The following is a 20655-nucleotide window of genomic DNA, read 5'->3' as shown; positions in this document are numbered from 1 at the left end:
CTGGTCTAATACTCATTCATTGCTAGGCCACTCCAAATACATTAGAGTCCTATCAATTTTCCATATTCAAAGCTCTACGCATTCAACATCATGCCACTATTAAATTGTCTAGCCACAGCTAAGCATGTTCAATTTGATGAGGTTTATATCCAAAGTACACCCGTTCACACGCTGTGAAAACCTAAGGATTAGTTTCAAATGTAAGTGTCAAGTTTTAACACTTAACAGCAACTCAATAGGAAATGAAAGATCTATTTCTCCTTTATGAATATGCTACAAAAGAATAATTCAGAATTACCAACAAAACACTTAAAACAAGTGAGGATCGAAGGCCATGTATCAACCAAGTAATGTAGGAACTACTGGACACTTCACATATTGATAAGAGTCAATACTAAATAACAACTCAAGTTAAGGAGGATAAAGTTCCCACAGCGCCACAGTAGTATCTTCTGATGATGACGCCATCATTTTACAATCAGATGAGAACGAAACAGCATTGCACTGCAAAAATAGATTAAATATGCTTATTGAAAAGAAAAAAGAAAAGTAACTAAACAAATTTTATTACATAATGTTCCATAATGAAAAGTTGCAATTTGCATCTCATGTTAACACAAAAGAAGCTGGAAGATATGGTTTCCAAGAGCTAGCAGTGTCAAACAAATGTTGAATTAGAACAAACAAAAAGGTCCAGTAAATATGGAAATCCTATAAAAATGACCCTTTTACCGCAAACCAATAATGACATACCGTGGCATTGTGATATTTCAATATTGCGAGAGCATTTCCTTTGCGATAATTGTATACCCTTACTCTGCCACAGATGGGGAAAATAAAAAGGATAAATTTCAAAGCATATAATCAACTGTAGATGCCAGTAATCAGTGGTGGCTATTTACATCTGATGAAACCTGAAAGTTTATGAAGGGAAGATGAGGGGGAAAAAAAATCTAGAACTTTATGTTCATGTATTCTTGGCCTCCAATAATCACCTCAACAAAGTCAAAATTTTATAGTAGGCTTAGTTGAGATCTCATAAAGAAGGAAAAAATATGTGAATCTGCTTTTAAAAATTGGTATATCTCTCAAACATCAGTTAGCTCGTGGGAATCTATTCAGCACAGAAAACTTTTCAGGGAGATCAAGGAGCACGCACAGGCGCACTCATGGACAAGGGGCCCCAATCCCATGACAACATCTCTAATGGATAACTAAACCCCCATTGCCAGAGATTCCTTAGCACAAAACCCATTTGCAGTCTATCTGAAGTTCATTATGATTATGATCTCATATTTCTGCTAAGAGGAATTGAAACCGTAATGACCTATCTTAAGGACATATATTTATATAAGCATACCAGACTGAAAAGAAACGAAAAGACTCAAAATGAAATGCCAACCGGTGATCCCAACCAGCAGTTGCAGCAACTTTCCCATCTGGTCGAATTGAGATCCCTGATATGCCAGGTCGCTCCAAACTAATTTCTTTCTTGACCACACAAGAACCCTGTGTCAAACAAAAAACAAAAATTTGAACAAATAAAATCCAAAATATTAGGCATGGAAAAACAAGACAATAAGTACTTTTCCTATGGATAAGTAGCAAAACATACAAATAAATAAATTGGTGGACATTTTGAACCAGGCAACAATGTAAGAAAAGTTGAAAGTGGTTACAATGTTGTGATATCATATAAATGAGAAACATATCAAAGAATGTTATTCAATTGATATTACCACCTGTTGCATGGACCATGATTTGTGCAGACTGTTACTTATAGCTTAATAAGTATTTAAAATTGTTTGCATCATTGCACTGTGAAATTGAGAATTAACATTGAACTTAAAAAGTGGGACTTTAATCTTTTTGGTTTCAACATATGTAAATCATCACTGGCAACATCATGTTTTGGTCCCAAATTCATACATAGATAATATTTCTAACGAGCAATTAGCACAAAGTTCCTGAACAACAAAAGGTGTCCTAAATAAAAAGAATTCGATGTAAGACCATGTAAATGCCTATCACTGGATGATGTAAATATGGTTACAACATTAAATCTCCAACAAATTGGTATTTTTCAACCAGCAGAAACGGTTCTCTTTAGAAGGAAGCTTATGAGTGAACTCTCCAATGTGTTGTGGTTTAACATGAACATGCTCTAGCAAATTAATGCAACCATGATATCAAGTAACAAGTTAAGTTACCATTGAATGAACCAAACTGAATATCACAACTTTTTCATCTGCAGCTCCAGACATACCCCCGCTGCATGATCCATCAACACAAAGACTTAGAACTGCATGCCAAATACACAATTAACCACAGCACAGATTTGAGGAAAATTTTGATAAAACAATTGGGCGTGATAGATTCCATATGCTAAGGTCACACACCTGGCTCTGAATGAAACTTAACAGAAGTCATTGGAACCTCTGGATTCCTCAAATCCCACCAAACCATTGTTCCATCCTCGTAACTGTGTCATCAAAGAAAACAGAGATATTTACAATATTTCAATGAAGGCATTGAGTTTCAAGACAAGATAAATACTAGATGATATATAAAGCCTGATTAAATGATCTGAAAGTGACTCAACCACCTAGTTCTGCACTGTTTACATATCAAGGATACCACAGGACGTAGTGCAGCATAGATATTTCAAGGAGATGAAATTCAGTAGTGCAGATACCAATTATATTGGGTAGCTATCACAAAAGGGGTAACAGAAGCAAACAACAGTTTCAACAATGTATGCATACATTTGAAAGTTTAATATATAACAGGATAATGTTGACTTTTCTCATTAAATGAATGATAAGAACTAACCCAGTTAAGACACTCAGGAACCCCTGTGATTCAGATGGTAAAAAAGCTTGAACAGACATGCACATTCCTGCAACAAAACAATTATATGAATCAAACAAGCAAAAAAATATGTTACATTTTAACTTAAATATATATAAAGGAAAAGCATGAATATGCTCACAATAGGTAGGGAGATTACACAAGTCATACTGAGTGCACAAGGCTCTCGCTTAAAGCAGGGTTCGGGAAAGATAATAACTAGGCATCCTTAACCCACTTTAGGCTAATTACCATGACTCAAACAAGTTCCACAACATTGGGGCCAACAATCATTTTCCATAGCAATAGGTCACAAGTGTGGAAATAATTGACTGCCTAAGATCCAAGCTTTTACCGATATACTTAAACATATGTTTTTATGTTGATTCAGAATCTCAATTTCAAACTTCATGAATTTTCTCACATAGATGAGAATCAATGAGTACATTGTCAGTGCATTTAAGAGACCCTAGTACTTGAGCTTCTTGTGTAACTATAGTCTATAGATGTGGGCAGTATCCTGATGGAAATACAGATGGCCAGTCAGACTCATAGTGAAGTTAGTCAAGATATGTAATGGTAAATTATATCAGAAAGCTATCAAGAACAACAATAATAATAGTAAATTATATCAGAAAGCTATCAAGATATGAAGTGGTACAACTATCACTAGTCAAAAAGTAGCATAGACATCAGTAACAGTAACAGACCTCTTGCCTTTGATGACTGATATAGGGAACCATTGGAGCAATTTTGAGGTAATCGTACAACCTTTTCTGCAGTATTGAGATCCCATATCTCAACCTTATGGCAATGCAAGTAAACAATATGAGATATAGAATCTACAAAAAGAAACAATAGTATTGGTGAAGGTTATCAACCTCGGAAGGCTGCTCCCCTGCTATAGCCACATATTTTGGTCCTTCAACTTGTGCATCATCTGCTCATAAAGACATTCGTGAATCATCTTCTTTATTATCTTAAAACACTATAGTTAAAAAATAAATGTAAATCAATAATGGCATCATTACCAACTATTGGTCAAAAATAAAAGTTTACATGAGTTGAAAACCTAAGGTAGTGTTTGGTAGAGTTTTGTAAATGTGATTTGAGAGTATGAGTTGTATTTTGAGTTTGTGTGTTGTGGAATTATGATTTGAGTGTAGAAAATTTGTTTGGTAAAGAGTTTTGAAAATAGTTTTGGAAAAGAGGTTTGATTTGAGTGGGAAATTATTGATGTGACATTTGATATGTGATACAAAAATTTACAACTCATAACTAAACATACAATTCAAAATTATTTTAAAGCACATAAAAAATTTAAAAATTTTCAGAAAATATTTGTCCCGATTATATAAATCAATTGCAAAAAAATAAAAAAAAAATAAAAAAATAAAAAAAAAATCTGGAACCAGCCGGACATCCGGGTGGTCTACCGGGTGGTCATCCGGGTGGTCATCCAGGTGGACAAAAAAGGCACCTGTGCATCAGAGTTCTCTCTGCAGAGTGTAGAAAATTGATTTGAAACCGAAACCAAACATCATACTCCAACACACGGGTAGAAAATTGATTTCAGAGCACAACCAAACAGAGCCTAAGCTTCTCTCTCTCTCTCTCTCGTTTTTTGGAGGATGGGTAAGGGGCAAGTGGTTAGATCTACTGCAAGAGTTACTATCTGCATTGTACATGCCAGACTTTTCATCCAAAATCCAACTAGAACAACCTAGTTTAGCTATACACTATTACACTTGCAACTTCATACTCGCTACATTTCAACTTTTGTGTATGTAACAAAACCAAGACACATGCGTGCACATGCGATGGGAGTGGGTGGAATTTTTAGGTAATGCAAGGCTACTGGGACATGAATCTAAAGCTATTGGACCTCAAAGGGCCACACCTCTAAGTAAGATTAGTGTTAGGGCATGCTTGAAGACATATGTTTTTGTTACTTAATATCGCCTGACCATGTAAAGTTCCAAATGAAAGGGCAAGATGCCGCACAGAGGACCAGAAGCTCCACTGGATATGTTTCAACAAAACATGAAAGAGAGAAAAGCAAACAAATTAATTGCTCAAATACATTAATCTTTTTTTTTTTTTTAATAAATTCAAATACATTAATCTTTTATCGGTAGAATTTGATGCCTTTAACAAATCAAATCCCATAAAACCCGATATCAACTCAACACAACACGTTATACGGTGAAAGTTAGAATCTCACGAGTTAAAAGTTGTATCCAAGCATCAATGTGGAGAATATGCATTAGAGGTAGATAAAAACATTCACTGTTTGAAACACCTATTCAAATAAACCTTCGAGTGTCCTTGAACTTTTCTCTAAACTCCCTTGAGCCATTCTTTTGCTATCATCCAGAGTATCTGCATCAACAGTTTCCATAACCTCCAAATCATGGCAGTGTTTAAGCCCTTCCACTTGCCTCAAACAAGAAGGCTTCTTCACTAATGACAGCTTGCAGAAGTGGTAAGAGTTTGTTTGGATTGTAAGCGAAGGGATCCTGTTGATCATAAAAGTCAGATTTTAATAGACCTGTAAAAATTGATGAGGCAGCATCATCATTGAAAATTTAGCTAATACTTGGAATCAATCTTATGAAGAGAATACAGTCACATTTTGAGAATACGGCATCATCAGAATGTAGGTAGTTATGAAAACCATTTATAGATTTCATCTTGGACCATAACTTATTCCAGTCTAATTATCTACTGGATTTCATAGCAACTGAACACAAAATTGCCTTTCATGCCAGTCTTGCCAGTTTTTTTGTTTTTTTATGCTTGTGAATCATTATTAAGAAGGCTTTAGGACTTAAAATTTTGCATAAAAAATATTTTACGAAATAGATGGCAATACAATGTGGTCAATAAATTGCCAAATGCGAACAGGCAACAGCTAATAAGATCATTTTATATGAATGCCTTCTCCATTTTGTCATCAAGATTTTGGTAGTTTCCTCACAAATAAGGATATCAGAATAGTAGATGGAACAACTAATAAGTCGTAATCATCCTTTTGACCTGGATCTTTGAGAAAGCAAAATATGTACATGAGTGGTGACTGGATTTTGCACAAGTGATTTCACATGTTACCACTGGATGTACCACTCCCCTAATGCTTGGAATAGTCACCTTTTCCAAAACATGCTATGCTGTTTACATAATAAAATTTACCCTAAGCAACATTCATTGACAAAACCATCCAAAACTAATTTGCAAAAGTATAGAAGAATGCCATAACTGATTCTCAACACTAAACCTTGATACCCGACTGACTACCTGGACAAACTTCCATCCGCAAAATCCCAATATTTCACAGTTCCATCCCTACCTTGACTGCATGTGTTGAAGATAATAAACAATTAGTTAAGAAAATAAGTTTGTTTCAAGTTATTGGTAGAGCATGACTTTTACAACTCCACGCTAGCAGGTCCAAACTCAAGAAGCAAGAAGGCAAATGGTACCTGACAACTTTATTACTTCCAATCAAAGGACTAGTCGCAACACAAATAATCCCATGTGCTGCACTATGCACCCTGTAACCAAATTATTGCCATGTATCACCCAATAATACACAAAGGCCTGACCTTGCAAAAGGGTCAATCATAGTCAAAGATGATAATTTAACAGCCAAAATTTTGATATGACTACCATGATGATGATATAGTCCGATGCTGGAGAGTATCCCAAATGCGCAACTCACCATCAGCGGCACTGCAACATAACCCCTTTAGTTTTGCCATAGTTATTCCACATAAAAAACTTAAAAGTTACAAGGAATTAAAAACTTAGTCTCTACCCTGTAAATAATATATTTGCAGATGGATGGAAACACACATCCATGACAGAAGCACGATGACCTCTTAGAACGGCAACAGGATCTGGTGGAGGTCTGTTTCTCATCTTTGGCTATAATTCTGCCATTAACATCATGTCAAAATACTTAGCAAACCTAAACAACAATTCTTTGATAGTCATGCCAACATTGTACATTTCCAAAAAATTTAATGTCTATAACCGAAAAGAAAAGCACAAAGAAAATCTTTGGCGAAGCCATGAAAATTCTTTGTCATACCATGTTAACACAAGTTGATATAACAACACAGGACGAACATCATGAACACCAAATAGGATAGAACGGGTCCTCCAAGCAAGCAATTCTAAATGCATTCAACGTCCACATGCTTGTAAACATAAAATTAAGCATGTAGTGATAAAATTTCAAAAACAAAAGTACCAAAAACAAAAACAATCTCCATACCCCTCCAAGAAAAGAACATAATGGCAATGAAGATCATCCTCTTGGAATAAAAGACTAGAAAGATAAATAAGAAGAAAATTAGTGTACAAATGGAAATATGTATTTAAACCAATCTCTTGAAATTTTGTTAAGAAACAAAAAGAAATTGATTATTTGGGGGCTGTACAATTAAAATTCCTGGGAACATCTAGCTACAATTACTTAGAAAATCCACCAACAGTCAATGAAGGCTCCGGAGACTAGACATAAATAACTCAAGTAAAATATTAGTGTTAGTTACACTAAGACCCCTCAACAATTAGTGAATATTATTCAGGTCCTGAAGGTTCCCAGTAGACTATGGTAATAAAAATGCTCTTAGCCAAAAAAAAAAAAAAAAATCAAAATGTTCTTTTGGCTGAAGCATTTTATCAAACACTTGGTGTTCAAGTGAAGATGGAGGCAAATCTATACCACTTTCAATCAAAAGAAGACAACAAGTTCAAACTAGAGAAGGGTGGATTCAAGTTCGACTCATTTATAATAAGAAATCAAAACAAGTAGCCTTACATCTGAATAAATCGACGGTGATAGTAAACGAAGGTCGGAAAGTTATCGCCGATATCGGAAACTGGTCTAAACGACAAAGATAGAGTCGCGGCTAGTGCTGTCGAGTTCGTCAGCAATTTTTTAACCCTCACTTACTTCGGAAAAGTTAAAAGTCCTTTCGCTTAAATAAATAAATATTTTCCTATGCAAGAAAACCATGTAGCTCTGTTTGACGAAAATAAATAAATAATTCAATTATTTAATGTAACGGTTATGCACGTGACGTAATTTCTTACGCTTAAATAAATACTAGTGAAATGGCCGCGTGCAAAGCACGCTAGCTAGTGCCCATTAATCAATATTTTATAATATTTGTGTTTGGTACAATACATTTTTAATAAAGAAATTGTCTTTGAATGAATAAATGAGAATTTTCCAAATGCTTGTCCAGGTCCTGCATTGTTAACACCACCACAAATTCCTTCCATAGAACATCATAAACATGTTTGGTGAACACAAAACCCCATTGCTTCTTGGAATTAATTGTATTTTTTACCTTGGTCTGAAATACATAGATAGATGAAAGGCAGCAACATTTAGGCCTAGTTTGGGAAGACTAAATAAGTGCACTTTTTGATTTTTTATGAAATATGGATTGGGTTTGGGTTGGGTTTGAAGTGATGTGTTAGAGAGGTGATGTGACTTAAATAAGATGATGTGACTTAAACAGGATAGTGACTTTTTGACTTTTTGTCTTTTTTCAATCATGCCAAACTTGGCCTTATCTGACCATACATTGGCAACTTTTAGAAGAGTTAAAATAGAACATTATTACCATGAGAAATGGATGATAAGTATCATCAAAGATGGAAATAAATCTATATACATATAATATATCCTGAATTCTCTCAAAATACTGGCACAATCCTACAAAATTCATAAACAATCAACTGACTACAAAGCGTATTAATCATAAAGACAAAAGCGTAATTGAACCCATTAATCTCCAATCATAGAATGTTACAGAAAGCTTTATTATGCTTGACAAGTCTTAAAAAATGATAAGAGTATTGCAAAATTCATTACTAAACCAAATAGGAATCCACAAACACAATACCCAAAAGAACTGAACACCACATGTCAAATTTTTAATTTAATCGTAAAAACAGCGTAGCAAAAACCCATTAATCACCAACTATGTAATGCCATAAAAGTTTTTTATTGTACTTCAAAATTGAGCAAAACCCACATAACGACAAAAGCGTATTAATCATAAAGACAAAAGCGTAATTGAACCCATTAATCTCCAATCATAGAATGTTACAGAAGGCTTTATTATACTTGACAATTCTTAAAAAATGATAAGAGTATTGCAAAATTCATTACTAAACCAAATAGGAATCCACAATCACAATACCCAAAAGAACTGAACACCACATGCCAAATTTTTAATTTAACCGCAAAAACAGCTTAGCAAAAACCCATTCATCACCAACTATGTAATGCCATAAAAGTTTTTTATTGTACTTCAAAATTGAGCAAAACCCACACAGCAATGCAAAATTCATTAGAAAGCCAATGGTGCAATTCAGGTGAAGATTCAATGTAGATCAAACTTTTGATTCACTTGTGAGATCCAAGTAGTCGGGGGGAAGAGGTGTGGGGCATAAAAGGGGAGAACAGCTACAGAAATTCCTAAATCACAAAATTTAGCTATTGATTCTTTCTCCACACAAAACCCAAAAGTTTCACTACATAAGAAATCCATAAAAATTAAAAAATAAAATCTAGAAGTTTCAGAGAATACACATCACTATTTTGGGTCGCTAAACTCCACCCTCTAGCAATGGAGCTCAACTTAGCTTCATTAAAAGATCAAACCAAAGCATCTTATAGCACATATAATGAACAACTACGAGATCTGCATAAGCAAAATGTAAGAAAAGCATCATGAAATTGAAGATAAATAGAACATAAGGTAAATTACACTGACCTCCTTAACAGTTTAGGGAAAAAAATATAATAAACCTTACAATTCTGATATACATCCTTTTTAGTAAGGTCAAAGAAATTAAAATTAGTGCACATGGTAAGAAAACACAAAGATAAATAACATACAATACCCACCAAAACGGGAGGTTCATATTGAAGCAACAAAAACTAATTGTTTCAAACATCTTTATCAAACCTAGCAAAATTTTAATTGATCAACCCGCTTTACTCGTAAGGACGAAAAGTACTTAAAAGGTAAAAAGTTTTATTCAATAAAATGTATGTTACTTTTAATAGAGGATCTCGGAGAAACCAAAACTCATTTCCCATGGGCATGACATCCTCTTGATCTCAGTTTTGTGGTGCACAATTGTTCACTTGTAAATATTATACAAGAATTTGAGAACTTATGTCATAATTATAAAATCTCATCTTTTGATATCTATACAAGGAAATTCAATAACAAACAAATTAGTTACAGAAAATATTAAGAACCTATTAATATGTTCATTTGCTTGCAATACAACAGATTTTGCAGAGTTGAATAATTGGGTAACAAGAAGTGCAATGGATGTTACCTTAAAAGCAGCCAAAAATAAATTATCGAATGAGAGGAATAATTTGAAAGCCCTTATTTTTTATTTTTTTTGCATAGCTACCCAGCTGATTTCTGCAGGTGGATTGAAAGTCAAAAACCAAAAAGAAATTACTTAAATCTTCAAAAAAACAAAACCCTTACTACTGAAACCATGTTCTGTTGTGTCTAGCTTCCCAGTTAATTCCTCCATGTAGATTTAACCCTGAAAAACCTTAAAATTAAAAACAAATAATTAAATTTGGCAAAAATAGAACCAAATAAATGAAACCTTAAATTCATACCATTGTAGGAAGCAAAATTTTTGGAGGTGGACATTGAATCAAGCAAAACTAACATTGTCTTTAATCTCTTTATCAAATATAGTTCACAAACACTTTGTTTTGTATATAAACATATATAAATAAAATAATAATAAAAAAGCCCAAAAATTATTTAACAACAGGAGAACCGTGGAGATGCAATAAAAGAAACAAAAAGTTGGGACTAACAACAGCTTATAAAAGGAATAGGCAATTGTGTTTTTTTTTTTTTAATTTTCAAATTTTGAGTTGTGTTGTATAATCTTTCAGTTGGCAGTTATGAGGTATATTAAAAGTAAAACGAGGAAAATATATTGCACTGAAGGAGATGAATAATCCACAAACAAATGGAACCATTGCCAAAGAAGGTGAACACTTTTACAATTCTTAAACCAAAATATATTGCACTAAAGGAGATGAATAATCAACAAGAAATGGAACCATTGCCAAAGAAGGCAAACTCTTTTACAATTCTTAAACCAAAAGTATCCCAATAAACCTCAAGTCAATTTAGAAGACTACTCAAAATATGCACAACATCCATATGAAACAGTTTGCATAGGATTGTTGGCATTTGAGAGAGTTGTTTCAGATTCTATCATCGATTTATGTGTTCCTAAACTTTTTCAAATTATTAAGTTCTCTAGGAGCAAATTTAGGTGGTACTCTAAATTAATAGCTATCAGTGTAAATTATAAAACTTATAACTTTTGTGTTAGAATTTTAAGAGACAATTTGAAATGTACTATTTAGTAAAGGACATGAAATATTACTCCCGAAACATTGAATAATTTCTCGTCAATGTAACAAACTTGTCGTGTCTTTTATCATGTGGGAATGCATTTATTTTCCTTAATTCATATTAAGGTAAATCATAATGTTGTGAGCATAAATAGCGTGTCACTAATTAATGAATCTATTATACCTGATTTTAATTGAGACTTGTTCAATTGAGTTAGTAGTATCTCCAAACTCAATCAAAAATTTAGAAGGATTAATGCCAAACTCGACCCTTTGAGCTCTTCGATAAAATTCAAGCTCAGGCTTTGACAAGACAATTTAGGCAAAGGCTATAATCAAATCCTATACATTTAAATTTTTTCTTAATTGATTATGATTGATCAACTTAATTAAAGTGGATCCAATATTCTATTTTGCTCACTTTCTTGAGAAATTGAATCCCCAACTAAATAACTTTTTACCTTCTTGGAAAAATGGATCCCGACTAAATAGGATATTTGATTCACTTCAATTAGTTTAATCAATCATAATTGATCAAGACTATTAATAATGTGATCATTCCAATATTCAAAAATAAAGACTATGAATAACGTGACGATCCCAATAGGCAAAAATCAAGCTGCAGGTAGGGGTGGGACATTAGTGTGGACAAATTATATCAATTACTTTAGAAATATAAAAATCAATCACAAAATTGGATATAATCCTCTCACACAACTGTAAACCCACAAAGAAAAAAAAAAGTATGATTTATCTCATATGAGAGGATTGCATCTAATTCTGTGATTAGTTTATGTATTTTTAAACTTTTTCAAATTATTAAATTTAAACGTTCTTAGAACAAGTTCAAGTGGTAGTCTAAACTAATAGATATCAACATAAATTATAAAAGTCATCAATTTTGAACCCCCCAACATCTCATAATTTCAAACCAAACCACCCATCCAAAAAATTTGGATATAATAAAAATAATCTTACAATATACATAATTCATCTCATATCCTAAACATATTATATCCCATTATATCCAAATCCAATCCAGACAACTAAACGGGGCCTATAAGGTTAGAACCAACCAACCAATAAAGTCATCCGGTTTACAACTTAATTATTGGACTACAATTAACTACAAAACAAAGTGATCTTAAGGAATTGTTGAGGTTTATTGAACTTTTCACACAGATGATATATTTTTCAATTTAATCAAAGGAATAAAATTAGTAATAAATTTTTAAAAAAAAAAAGTATGGCAACTTTTTGCAAACCCATTTCACAAAAGACACCTGATGAGGCAAAGAAAACCATTGGCCAAGGCTACAAGTTGCACAGTTTTTCCATACCCAAAACTCAACATCATTTAACCTAAGAGTGGAATAAATAAAAATTATTATAAAAATTTTAAAAAAATTTAAAAAAAAAAAACCCAAGAAAGGAGAATACTTAATAGAATAACAATTAAAGATAAATTTTGTTGCCCAAAACAAATCCCAACATAGGTTAGGAATTTCAACAAAGCACAATCAAATATGTATAATATAGGCCTCTAAAAATCCACAACAATGAAAAACAAATCAATGAAACCCTCTTTTACCCAAAATGAATAAGCCACAAAATATACACAGTAAACATCATGCAAACAATAACAAAAAGAACAAAACCCTAACAAATTAACAGAACCAAAGAAAATTAAAACAATTTACAAACCCTAATTGGATCAAAAGGAACCTAAAATCGAAATACCTAACATTCTTCATCTATGTCTTTACCTTAATAGAAGCTTGTGTCGTATTCTTCCATCCTTGGGCTCAATTTCCGTTTGATTCGCTGGTGAACACTATGAACACCCACAAAATCAAACAAATCGGCACCACAGAGGAGACGTCATCGGCAGTCGCCAGAGGAGAGAGGAGATCGGTGAGAGGAGAGATGAGGTGGTCGAATATCGTGGTCGGTGGAGGGAGATCACCGTTGAGAAGAGAAGGGAGGGTTCTCAGACAGATTATAGAGAGAGAGTGGGTATACTCATGTATCCTTTGATAAACTGTAAGCAATTTGAAGTTAGTACTCCATCAATATCCTTGCATCCAAATAAGAAAAAGCTATAAAGCAGAAGGCGAAAATCGACTTTTCAACTATTCAAAAAATACTGTTTATATTTGGCTGAAAGTGCCGTTCACCTTGTATCCGTACTATATCTATATCTATACTATATATATATATATATATATATATAATCAAATGTAGTTATTTTGTCAAAAATCTCTAAATATTTATTTCTAAATTCTCATAATTTTAAAACACTCTCTTTCGCATATGGCAACCTTCTTTGATTGCCTTTCATGTTTTCTATTTTTCTTCATTTTTTATTTGTTTGATTAATTAAAATTAAGGGGTTGTTTGGGATGTTCTAAATAAGTGCACTTTTTGACTTTTTATGAAATATGGGTTGGGTTTGAAGTGATGTGGTAAAGAGATGATGTGACTTAAATAAGATGATGTGATTTAAATAGGATAGTGACTTTTTGACTTTTTGACTTTTTTTTAAGATGCCAAACTTAGGCTTAATTTCATTATTTATGGATAAAGATTTGAATTTCAAAATTCGTCCATATAGATAAACATATAAAAACTGAAAATTAATTTTATAATCTACAGATAAAGATAAAAAATAAACAATTAATTTAAAAAAATTAATTTCATAACTTATAGATAATTTAAAATTTCTTCCCATAAATAAACAAATAAAAGTTGATAAATAACTTATAAAAATTAATTTCATGACTTACAAATAAAGATAAAGATATAATTGATTTTTTTTTTTTTAAAAAAAACAAAATAACTCTCTTTTTTTCCCCCTCATTTCATACTTTAATTAATTTCATTATAGATAAACATACAAAAATTCATAAATAATTTATAAAAATTTATTTCATGACCTATAGATGAAGATAAAAATTTTAAAAATTGTTTAAAAAAAATAATTTCATGACTTATAGATAAATAAACATATAAAAATTGATAAATAATTTATAAAGATTAATTTAATGACCTACAGATAAAGATAAAGATTAAATAATTTATTTTCAAAAAATTAAAATAATAAAATTTAGATAAAGATATGATTTGTTAATCTATATATCTATCAAAAACATATATATCTAAATCTTTATTTTGATTTACTCATTTTTTTTCTCCTATCACATATTATCTTTTTTTATTTTAAATTTTTTATCTTATGAAATGCTCTTATCTATAACTTCTTATCTTCTATTAAATTCTTAACCTTCTCTTGATAATTTTTATTATTCGTTATTATCTACCAAATGATAAAGATTATAAAAAAAAAAATATTATCGCTCTGAATGAGAATAGTATTAATAATGAAATTATAAAGGTTACATGGGAGAAGGTAGCACAAAAATCTCACAAAATTAATTTTCTTCACTATATTTATAAAAGGTAATAATTTGAGATTCTTTCTATTAGTTATTAAAAATAATTTGCATTAGATCATTGTTATGTTTTTTTTTTTAAATTTTTTTTATAAGGCTATCATTCGTTATAGTATTTCTTCAATCCCATCTCTAAATTCTCTCTTTAAAATTTTTGCTTTTTCAATAATTAAGTTTAGAATCAATTTCTTATCAAATTTGTTTTCTTGATCCTTATTTTATTGAAAGATCGAAACGAATAAAACTTTCATATAATATATGAAATTAATGAATATAATACAAAGATGATAGGGAAGTACTACATATTTGTCAATATCTCTATGTTATTATTAGTTGATTTGCTAGATTATATTGTAAATTTAGAGCCCATATGATTTAATTTAATGTTCATGACTCTATTTGTATTTGACCATTTTTTCGTTGAGTAACCGAAATAAATTTTTTTTTTGGGTATATAATGATTAAAGCTATCATTTGTTATATTTTTTCAGTACAATTCAAATAATTTTTTATCATTTTTTTATAAATAAAATGGATTAAAACTATTCTCTTATATAATTTTTATAATACTATGACATTCCTATTTTGATTAATTTTTTTAAAATGGCGTAGGAACTATGCAAGTATTATTCAAACTATGGAGAATGATTTATACTTTGATATGATATGAGTGTGTCATTGATAGATGAAATCAAAGATAGAGAGTTGCTAATATAATCAATTAATGATTTGTTTGAAAAATTCTTTTTATAAGCAAGGCAACAAACTTAGATTAAAATTTTTTAAAAACTACTTATAAATTATAATTAAAAGTTGATATTTATTCATAATTTGATCCAACAATGATAATATACACCACTAATTTAAAAGTCCAAATAAATTTATAATAACTTTTCTGAGCTTATAGAATTTCTCTCTTTTAATGTTTTGTTTAGTTTGATACAAGTTATTTATGTTATCAAGTGATTGTGATACTATTATTCTCAACAATTTTTATAATTAATAATTTCTTATGCATATCAAATTTTATTGTAAAATTTTGTGGGTTAATTATTGTTAACATCTACCTAGATGGCTTAATATTATGGCTTGTCGCTATTAAGATATAATTTAAGATTAAGATAATTTATTTATCACACAAAATATATATAGTCTATTTTTTCGTGCATCGCACGAGTTACCGCTAGTTATTATCTATATAAGCAAATGTAGTGATCTCTCAAAAAATTCAAAACTCTCAATCCTAACATCTCAGGAACCTCTTTCCTACGTGGCACATCCATTCTTCTCTCATTCTATTTTCCTATTTTTTCTTATCTTTTTTTATATTTTTTATTTCACTTTTTAATTACTTATGGCATGGATATAAAAGATTTTCAAAATATTTAAAGATAAAAGATTTTCAAAATATTTAAAAATAGAAGATGAGTTTGACTCTAATTCAAATTTCTTCATCAAAACAAAACTCTCAATCCTAACATCTCATGAACCTCTTTCCTACGTGGCACATCCATTATTCTCTCATTCTATTTTCCTATTTTTTCTTATCTTTTTTTATATTTTTTATTTCACTTTTTAATTACTTATGGCATGGATATAAAAGATTTTCAAAATATTTAAAGAAAAAAGATTTTCAAAATATTTAAAAATAAAAGATGAGTTTGACTCTAATTCAAATTTCTTCATCAATTTATGTCTTACCCAAGGATATTTGAAATAAATAAATTTATAAATCTCAAAACCTAACTTCTATGACAATATGAAATTAGGCAAAAAGATTGGAGAACAAAAATAACGTTCTAAAGAAATTAAACGGGTGATTTAACCAATTATGCAAAATTTTTAGCATCTTATGTGAAAAGAAGCACATGTTTTAAATATCATATTATGTTTTTTGCTCTCTTTTACTTTTGCAATTTATCTAAGTTTCTCTTTCTATATACGTATAATTTATCTTCAAATTTGCATTTGATTTTTTTGAAATCTTTATTTTATATTTACAAGATCGATTCTTACTTTTGATTTTTAATTAAGTTTATTCTATTTTTATCTGATTTTCACTTTCTATATTCTTATAATTTTTTATTCTTTCTTATTTTAATTAAGTAGCTTTAGAAGACAAAATTTGATTAAATTATAGATAGTAGACACAAAATAGAGTTAAAATTTGTATAATAAAATAACATAATTGCTTATTTTTTAACTACACAAAATTTAAATTTTAAAAAATTATAAGTGGCACTTAAATCTTATATGATTTTTAACATACTACCTCGATTTTATTTTAGTTTTTTTTTTTTACAAATTTTAAAAAATTATAAGTCGCATTTCACTCTTATCTAATTTTTTAATTATTACCCTCTCCATTTCTTCTGTTATTAGAGTTATATTAGATTTTATTTTTCTTTTCAAGTTTGTCTTATCTTATTTTTTAATTTTAAATTTCAACTTTGTTTTTTTTTTTTTCAATTACTGAATTTCTCTCTATCTCATTTTCCTAGGATTTGTCTAATTTTCTTATATATATATATATATATATAGTTTATCTTCAAATTTAAACTTAATTTATTTTTATCTATATCTTATATTTACATAATCCACTCTTGCTCTTAATTTTCAGTTCAACTTTTTTTTCTTCTAAAATTTATTTAATTAAATATAGTAAGATCACTAAATATATTATTTCAATACCCATCTAAATAAATATCATAGTATTTAATTGTTAATTTTTAGCATGTTCAACATTATTTACCATTTTTTGTTACTTGCCCATGCATAGCACGGGTTACCGCTAGTATATTGTATAGAAATAAATATTTTCCTATCCAAGAAATTATTGAGGTGTTTGGCGAAAGCTATTTTTTGTTATTTTGGTTTAAAATTTATAAAAAGATAAAATAAATTAAAATATTTAATAAGATAAAATGTCATATTAAATTTATAATTATTTTGTTTTCTCTTACAAACATCATATCTAATTATAAAAAAATAAAACTATTTTTTCAAATGCAATAATTAAAAACTAAAATAACTTACTAAAATAATAACTTTCTAAACCCCCAAAAATAAATAAATAATTCAATTATTCAATGTAATAGTTATGCACGTGACGTCATATATTGTCATAAATAAAGACAAAAATAAATAGATAATTCAATTATTCAATGTAACAGTTATGCACGTGATGTCATATATTGTCATAAATAAAGACAGAAATAAATAGATAATTCAATTATTTAATATAACAGTTATGCACGTGACATCACATATGGTCATAAATAAAGACAAAAATAAATAAATAATTCAAATATTCAGTTATGCATCTGACGTCATAGAGACAGAGATAACTTTTTTATTTAGGTATGTTTGGTTTGGATTTGTAGAATGATTTTGGGAAAAAAATTTTAAAAATTTGTTTGGTTTGTAAATTTTTTAAAAAAATTTTAAAATCACTTTCTCTCTCTTACTTATCAATCAATCACTTTTTCTCTTTCATCTCTTATTCTCAATCACTTTTTCTCTCACACACATCTACTAAATTACAACAAAATATCAAATCATTCCAAACTCTTAAAATTCAAAACTACTTTCAAAATACACAATCAAATAAATCAAAAAAATTTCTAAACTCTCTTCTAAAATATTTTTAAAAACTACTCGATCAAAACCAAACCAAACATATTTTTCTTGTGAGTTCTGTGTATAATTATTAAGGACCATCGCGGGCAAGTTTGTAATTCTCAACTCATGGAAGCATGGCAAATTGGGTTGGCGGGGCGGAGTCATGATGGATTAATTTTATAAGTTACAAATTATATATATCAATAAAAGCCTAATTGTTGAAAAGTCCCGAGAGCAATTTTAATGGTTGTTATTATATTGCCACTATTATTGTTATAATTTGGTAATAAATAGTATTATTTTATCAAATTATAATAATGATGCTCTAATTGTCATTTGTTATTTTGACAAATCTCAACTAATTTTCCTTTCAAGTTTGTAAGTGCTGTTTGAATATAAGTTTTTTTGTGATTTTATTTTTGTGCTAGGGGTTGCGCTATTCCGGCGTCAACTTCCATCCCTAGTTCGGTTGTGTCAGTTAAATCGATTGGGCAGACATGGTGACTTCCAGGAGTGAATTCTGCGACGAAGTCTGCCAAAAATTGGGCTTTTACTACAGTTCTAGGTTGGAATTTGATGTCGAATTGTCCCAACTCTACTGCCCACTTCAAGATTCGCCCCGAAAAGTTCGCCCTCTCAAACAAAGCTTTTAGTGGAAAAGCTGTGAGGACAACTATGGTGTGGGCATGAAAGTAGTGTGCCAATTTCCTTGAGGCCATCATTAAGGCTAATGCGAGTTTTTCCAGTGGCAAATACCTCGTTTCGGCTCCCAGCAATGTCTTGCTGACATAATAGATGGGCAGGTGTTGGATTCCTTCCGCACGAACCAACACTGCGCTAACTGCGTGCTGAGAGACTGCCAGGTATAAGAAGAGTTCTTCACCAGGTACTGGGGTGACAAGCAGTGGTGAGGAAGACATATATTCCTTTAGGCTCTCCAGAGCTTGGTCGCATTCTTCATCCCACTCAAACTTGGTCTTTAAAGCTTGAAAGAATGGTCGTAGTCTGTCTGACAACTTGCTTATGAACCGGTTGAGTACAGCCGCCATGCCGGTGAGATGTTGCACTTCTTTGACTGAGTTTGGTCTCTCTAACTCCTGGATTGCTTTGATCTGAGAGGGGTCTGCTTCTATACCTCGGTTGGTTACCAGGAAGCCCAAGAATTTGCCAGATCCCACGCCGAAGGCGCACTTGGACGCATTGAGGCGCAACTTGTTCTTCTTTAAGACTTCAAACATTTCTCCCAAGTCCTTGAGATGGTCATTCTCATCCTTACTTTTGACCACCATGTCGTCGATGTAAGCCTCCATTGTTCTGCCTAACAATGGTTCAAACATCTTGGTAACCATCCATTGGAATGTTGCTCCAGCGTTCTTCAGGCCAAAGGGCATGTCCTTGTAACAATATAGCCCCCTTGGTGTTGTAAAGGATGTGACCTCCTGGTCTGGTTCATACATGGCGATTTGGTGGTAGCCTCTGTATGCATCCAGAAAGCTAAGTCGATTGTGTCCCGCCGTTAGGTCTACCAGTTGATCTATCATTGGTAGAGGAAAGCTATCTTTTGGGCACGCCTTGTTGACTGTTTTGTAGTCGACGCAGACACGCCATTTGCCATTCTTCTTTGGCACTACTACTGTGTTGGAGATCCACCTTGGGTAGTGCACTTCTCTAATTGCTCCTGCTTCCAGCAAGTTACCTACTTCTTCTGCCACTATTTCGGCATGGTGAAGTGCCGACCTGCGAGTGCGCTGAATGACTGATCTAGCTGATGGGTGGACATTGAGTTGGTGACAGATGAAGTTTGGATCAATGCCTGGCATGTCGCAGGGCGTCCAAGCGAACACTTCGATGTTAGAGGTTAAGAATTCTAAAACCTCTAATCTCTCAGTGCTGGACAATGATGAACCGAGTAAAAAGAACTTATCCGAGTTCTTTTCATCTATTTTTACTTCTACCAACTCCTCCACTGCTTTCTGATCTGCCGCTTTGCCAACTTCGGCGAATAGCTCATTACTTTCAGGCTCTTCTACCGAATGAACATATCCTTTGGCAGCGCAGCTGCCATTCACCATGGCGAAGCATTGTTTCGACATGATCTGATCTCCATAGACTTCTTCAATTATCCCAGTGTCGTTGGGGAACCTCATTACTTGGTGGTAAGATGACGCCACCGATCGCATGGCATGCAGCCATGTTCTGCCCAAGATGATGTTGTAAGTGGAGGGGACTTTCAACACCCAGAACTCCACTTGTTTTGTCACGCTTCCTGCTCTGACTGGAAGAATTATCTTGCCG

At 31.6% G+C, this 20655-nt stretch overlaps 1 protein-coding gene across 21 annotated transcripts; it reads right to left on the bottom strand.

Moving 5' to 3' along the window:
- Positions 1–232: 232 nt before the first annotated feature.
- On the bottom strand, positions 233–13409 carry EMB2757 (Transducin/WD40 repeat-like superfamily protein). 21 transcript variants are annotated; one of them, XM_082922263.1, is made up of 17 exons: positions 13054–13409; positions 10389–10458; positions 10228–10319; positions 9465–9578; positions 6668–6785; positions 6520–6582; positions 6333–6404; positions 6148–6204; positions 5167–5369; positions 3732–3790; positions 3561–3654; positions 2833–2899; positions 2400–2482; positions 2211–2302; positions 1403–1509; positions 754–817; positions 233–504 (listed from the first exon to the last, which is right to left on the bottom strand). In XM_082922263.1, the coding sequence occupies exons 5-17, from the start codon at positions 6769–6771 to the stop codon at positions 412–414; spliced, it is 1158 nt and encodes a 385-aa protein (XP_082778389.1). In that variant the 5' UTR covers positions 6772–6785; positions 9465–9578; positions 10228–10319; positions 10389–10458; positions 13054–13409; the 3' UTR covers positions 233–411. The 21 variants fall into 21 exon arrangements, 15 of the variants coding, with proteins under 15 accessions (XP_082778389.1, XP_082778390.1, XP_082778394.1 ...); XM_082922264.1 differs by lacking the exon at positions 9465–9578 and adding an exon at positions 7130–7183; XM_082922268.1 differs by lacking the exon at positions 9465–9578 and adding an exon at positions 7130–7183 and having other exon boundaries at positions 10389–10449; positions 13054–13388.
- Between the last annotated feature and the right edge of the window lie 7246 nt (positions 13410–20655).

Source organism: Camellia sinensis, chromosome 3 (genome assembly GCF_055761805.1).
Source record: "Camellia sinensis isolate YWXY chromosome 3, ASM5576180v1, whole genome shotgun sequence".
Classification (NCBI taxonomy): Eukaryota; Viridiplantae; Streptophyta; class Magnoliopsida; order Ericales; family Theaceae; genus Camellia; species Camellia sinensis.
This window is presented reverse-complemented; position numbering and strand designations above follow the sequence as displayed.

Bases quoted from the DNA above. Each gene is read 5' to 3' on its own strand.
- EMB2757 (XM_082922263.1), bottom strand. From the start codon at position 6,771: ATGAGAAACAGACCTCCACCAGATCCTGTTGCCGTTCTAAGAGGTCAT. The intron at 5,370-6,147 runs GTAGTCAGTCGG...TATGATCAACAG, and splicing joins GCGGATGGAAGTTTGTCCAG to GATCCCTTCGCTTACAATCC. The intron at 505-753 runs GTATGTCATTAT...CTATTTTTGCAG, and splicing joins TGAAATATCACAATGCCACG to TGCAATGCTGTTTCGTTCTC.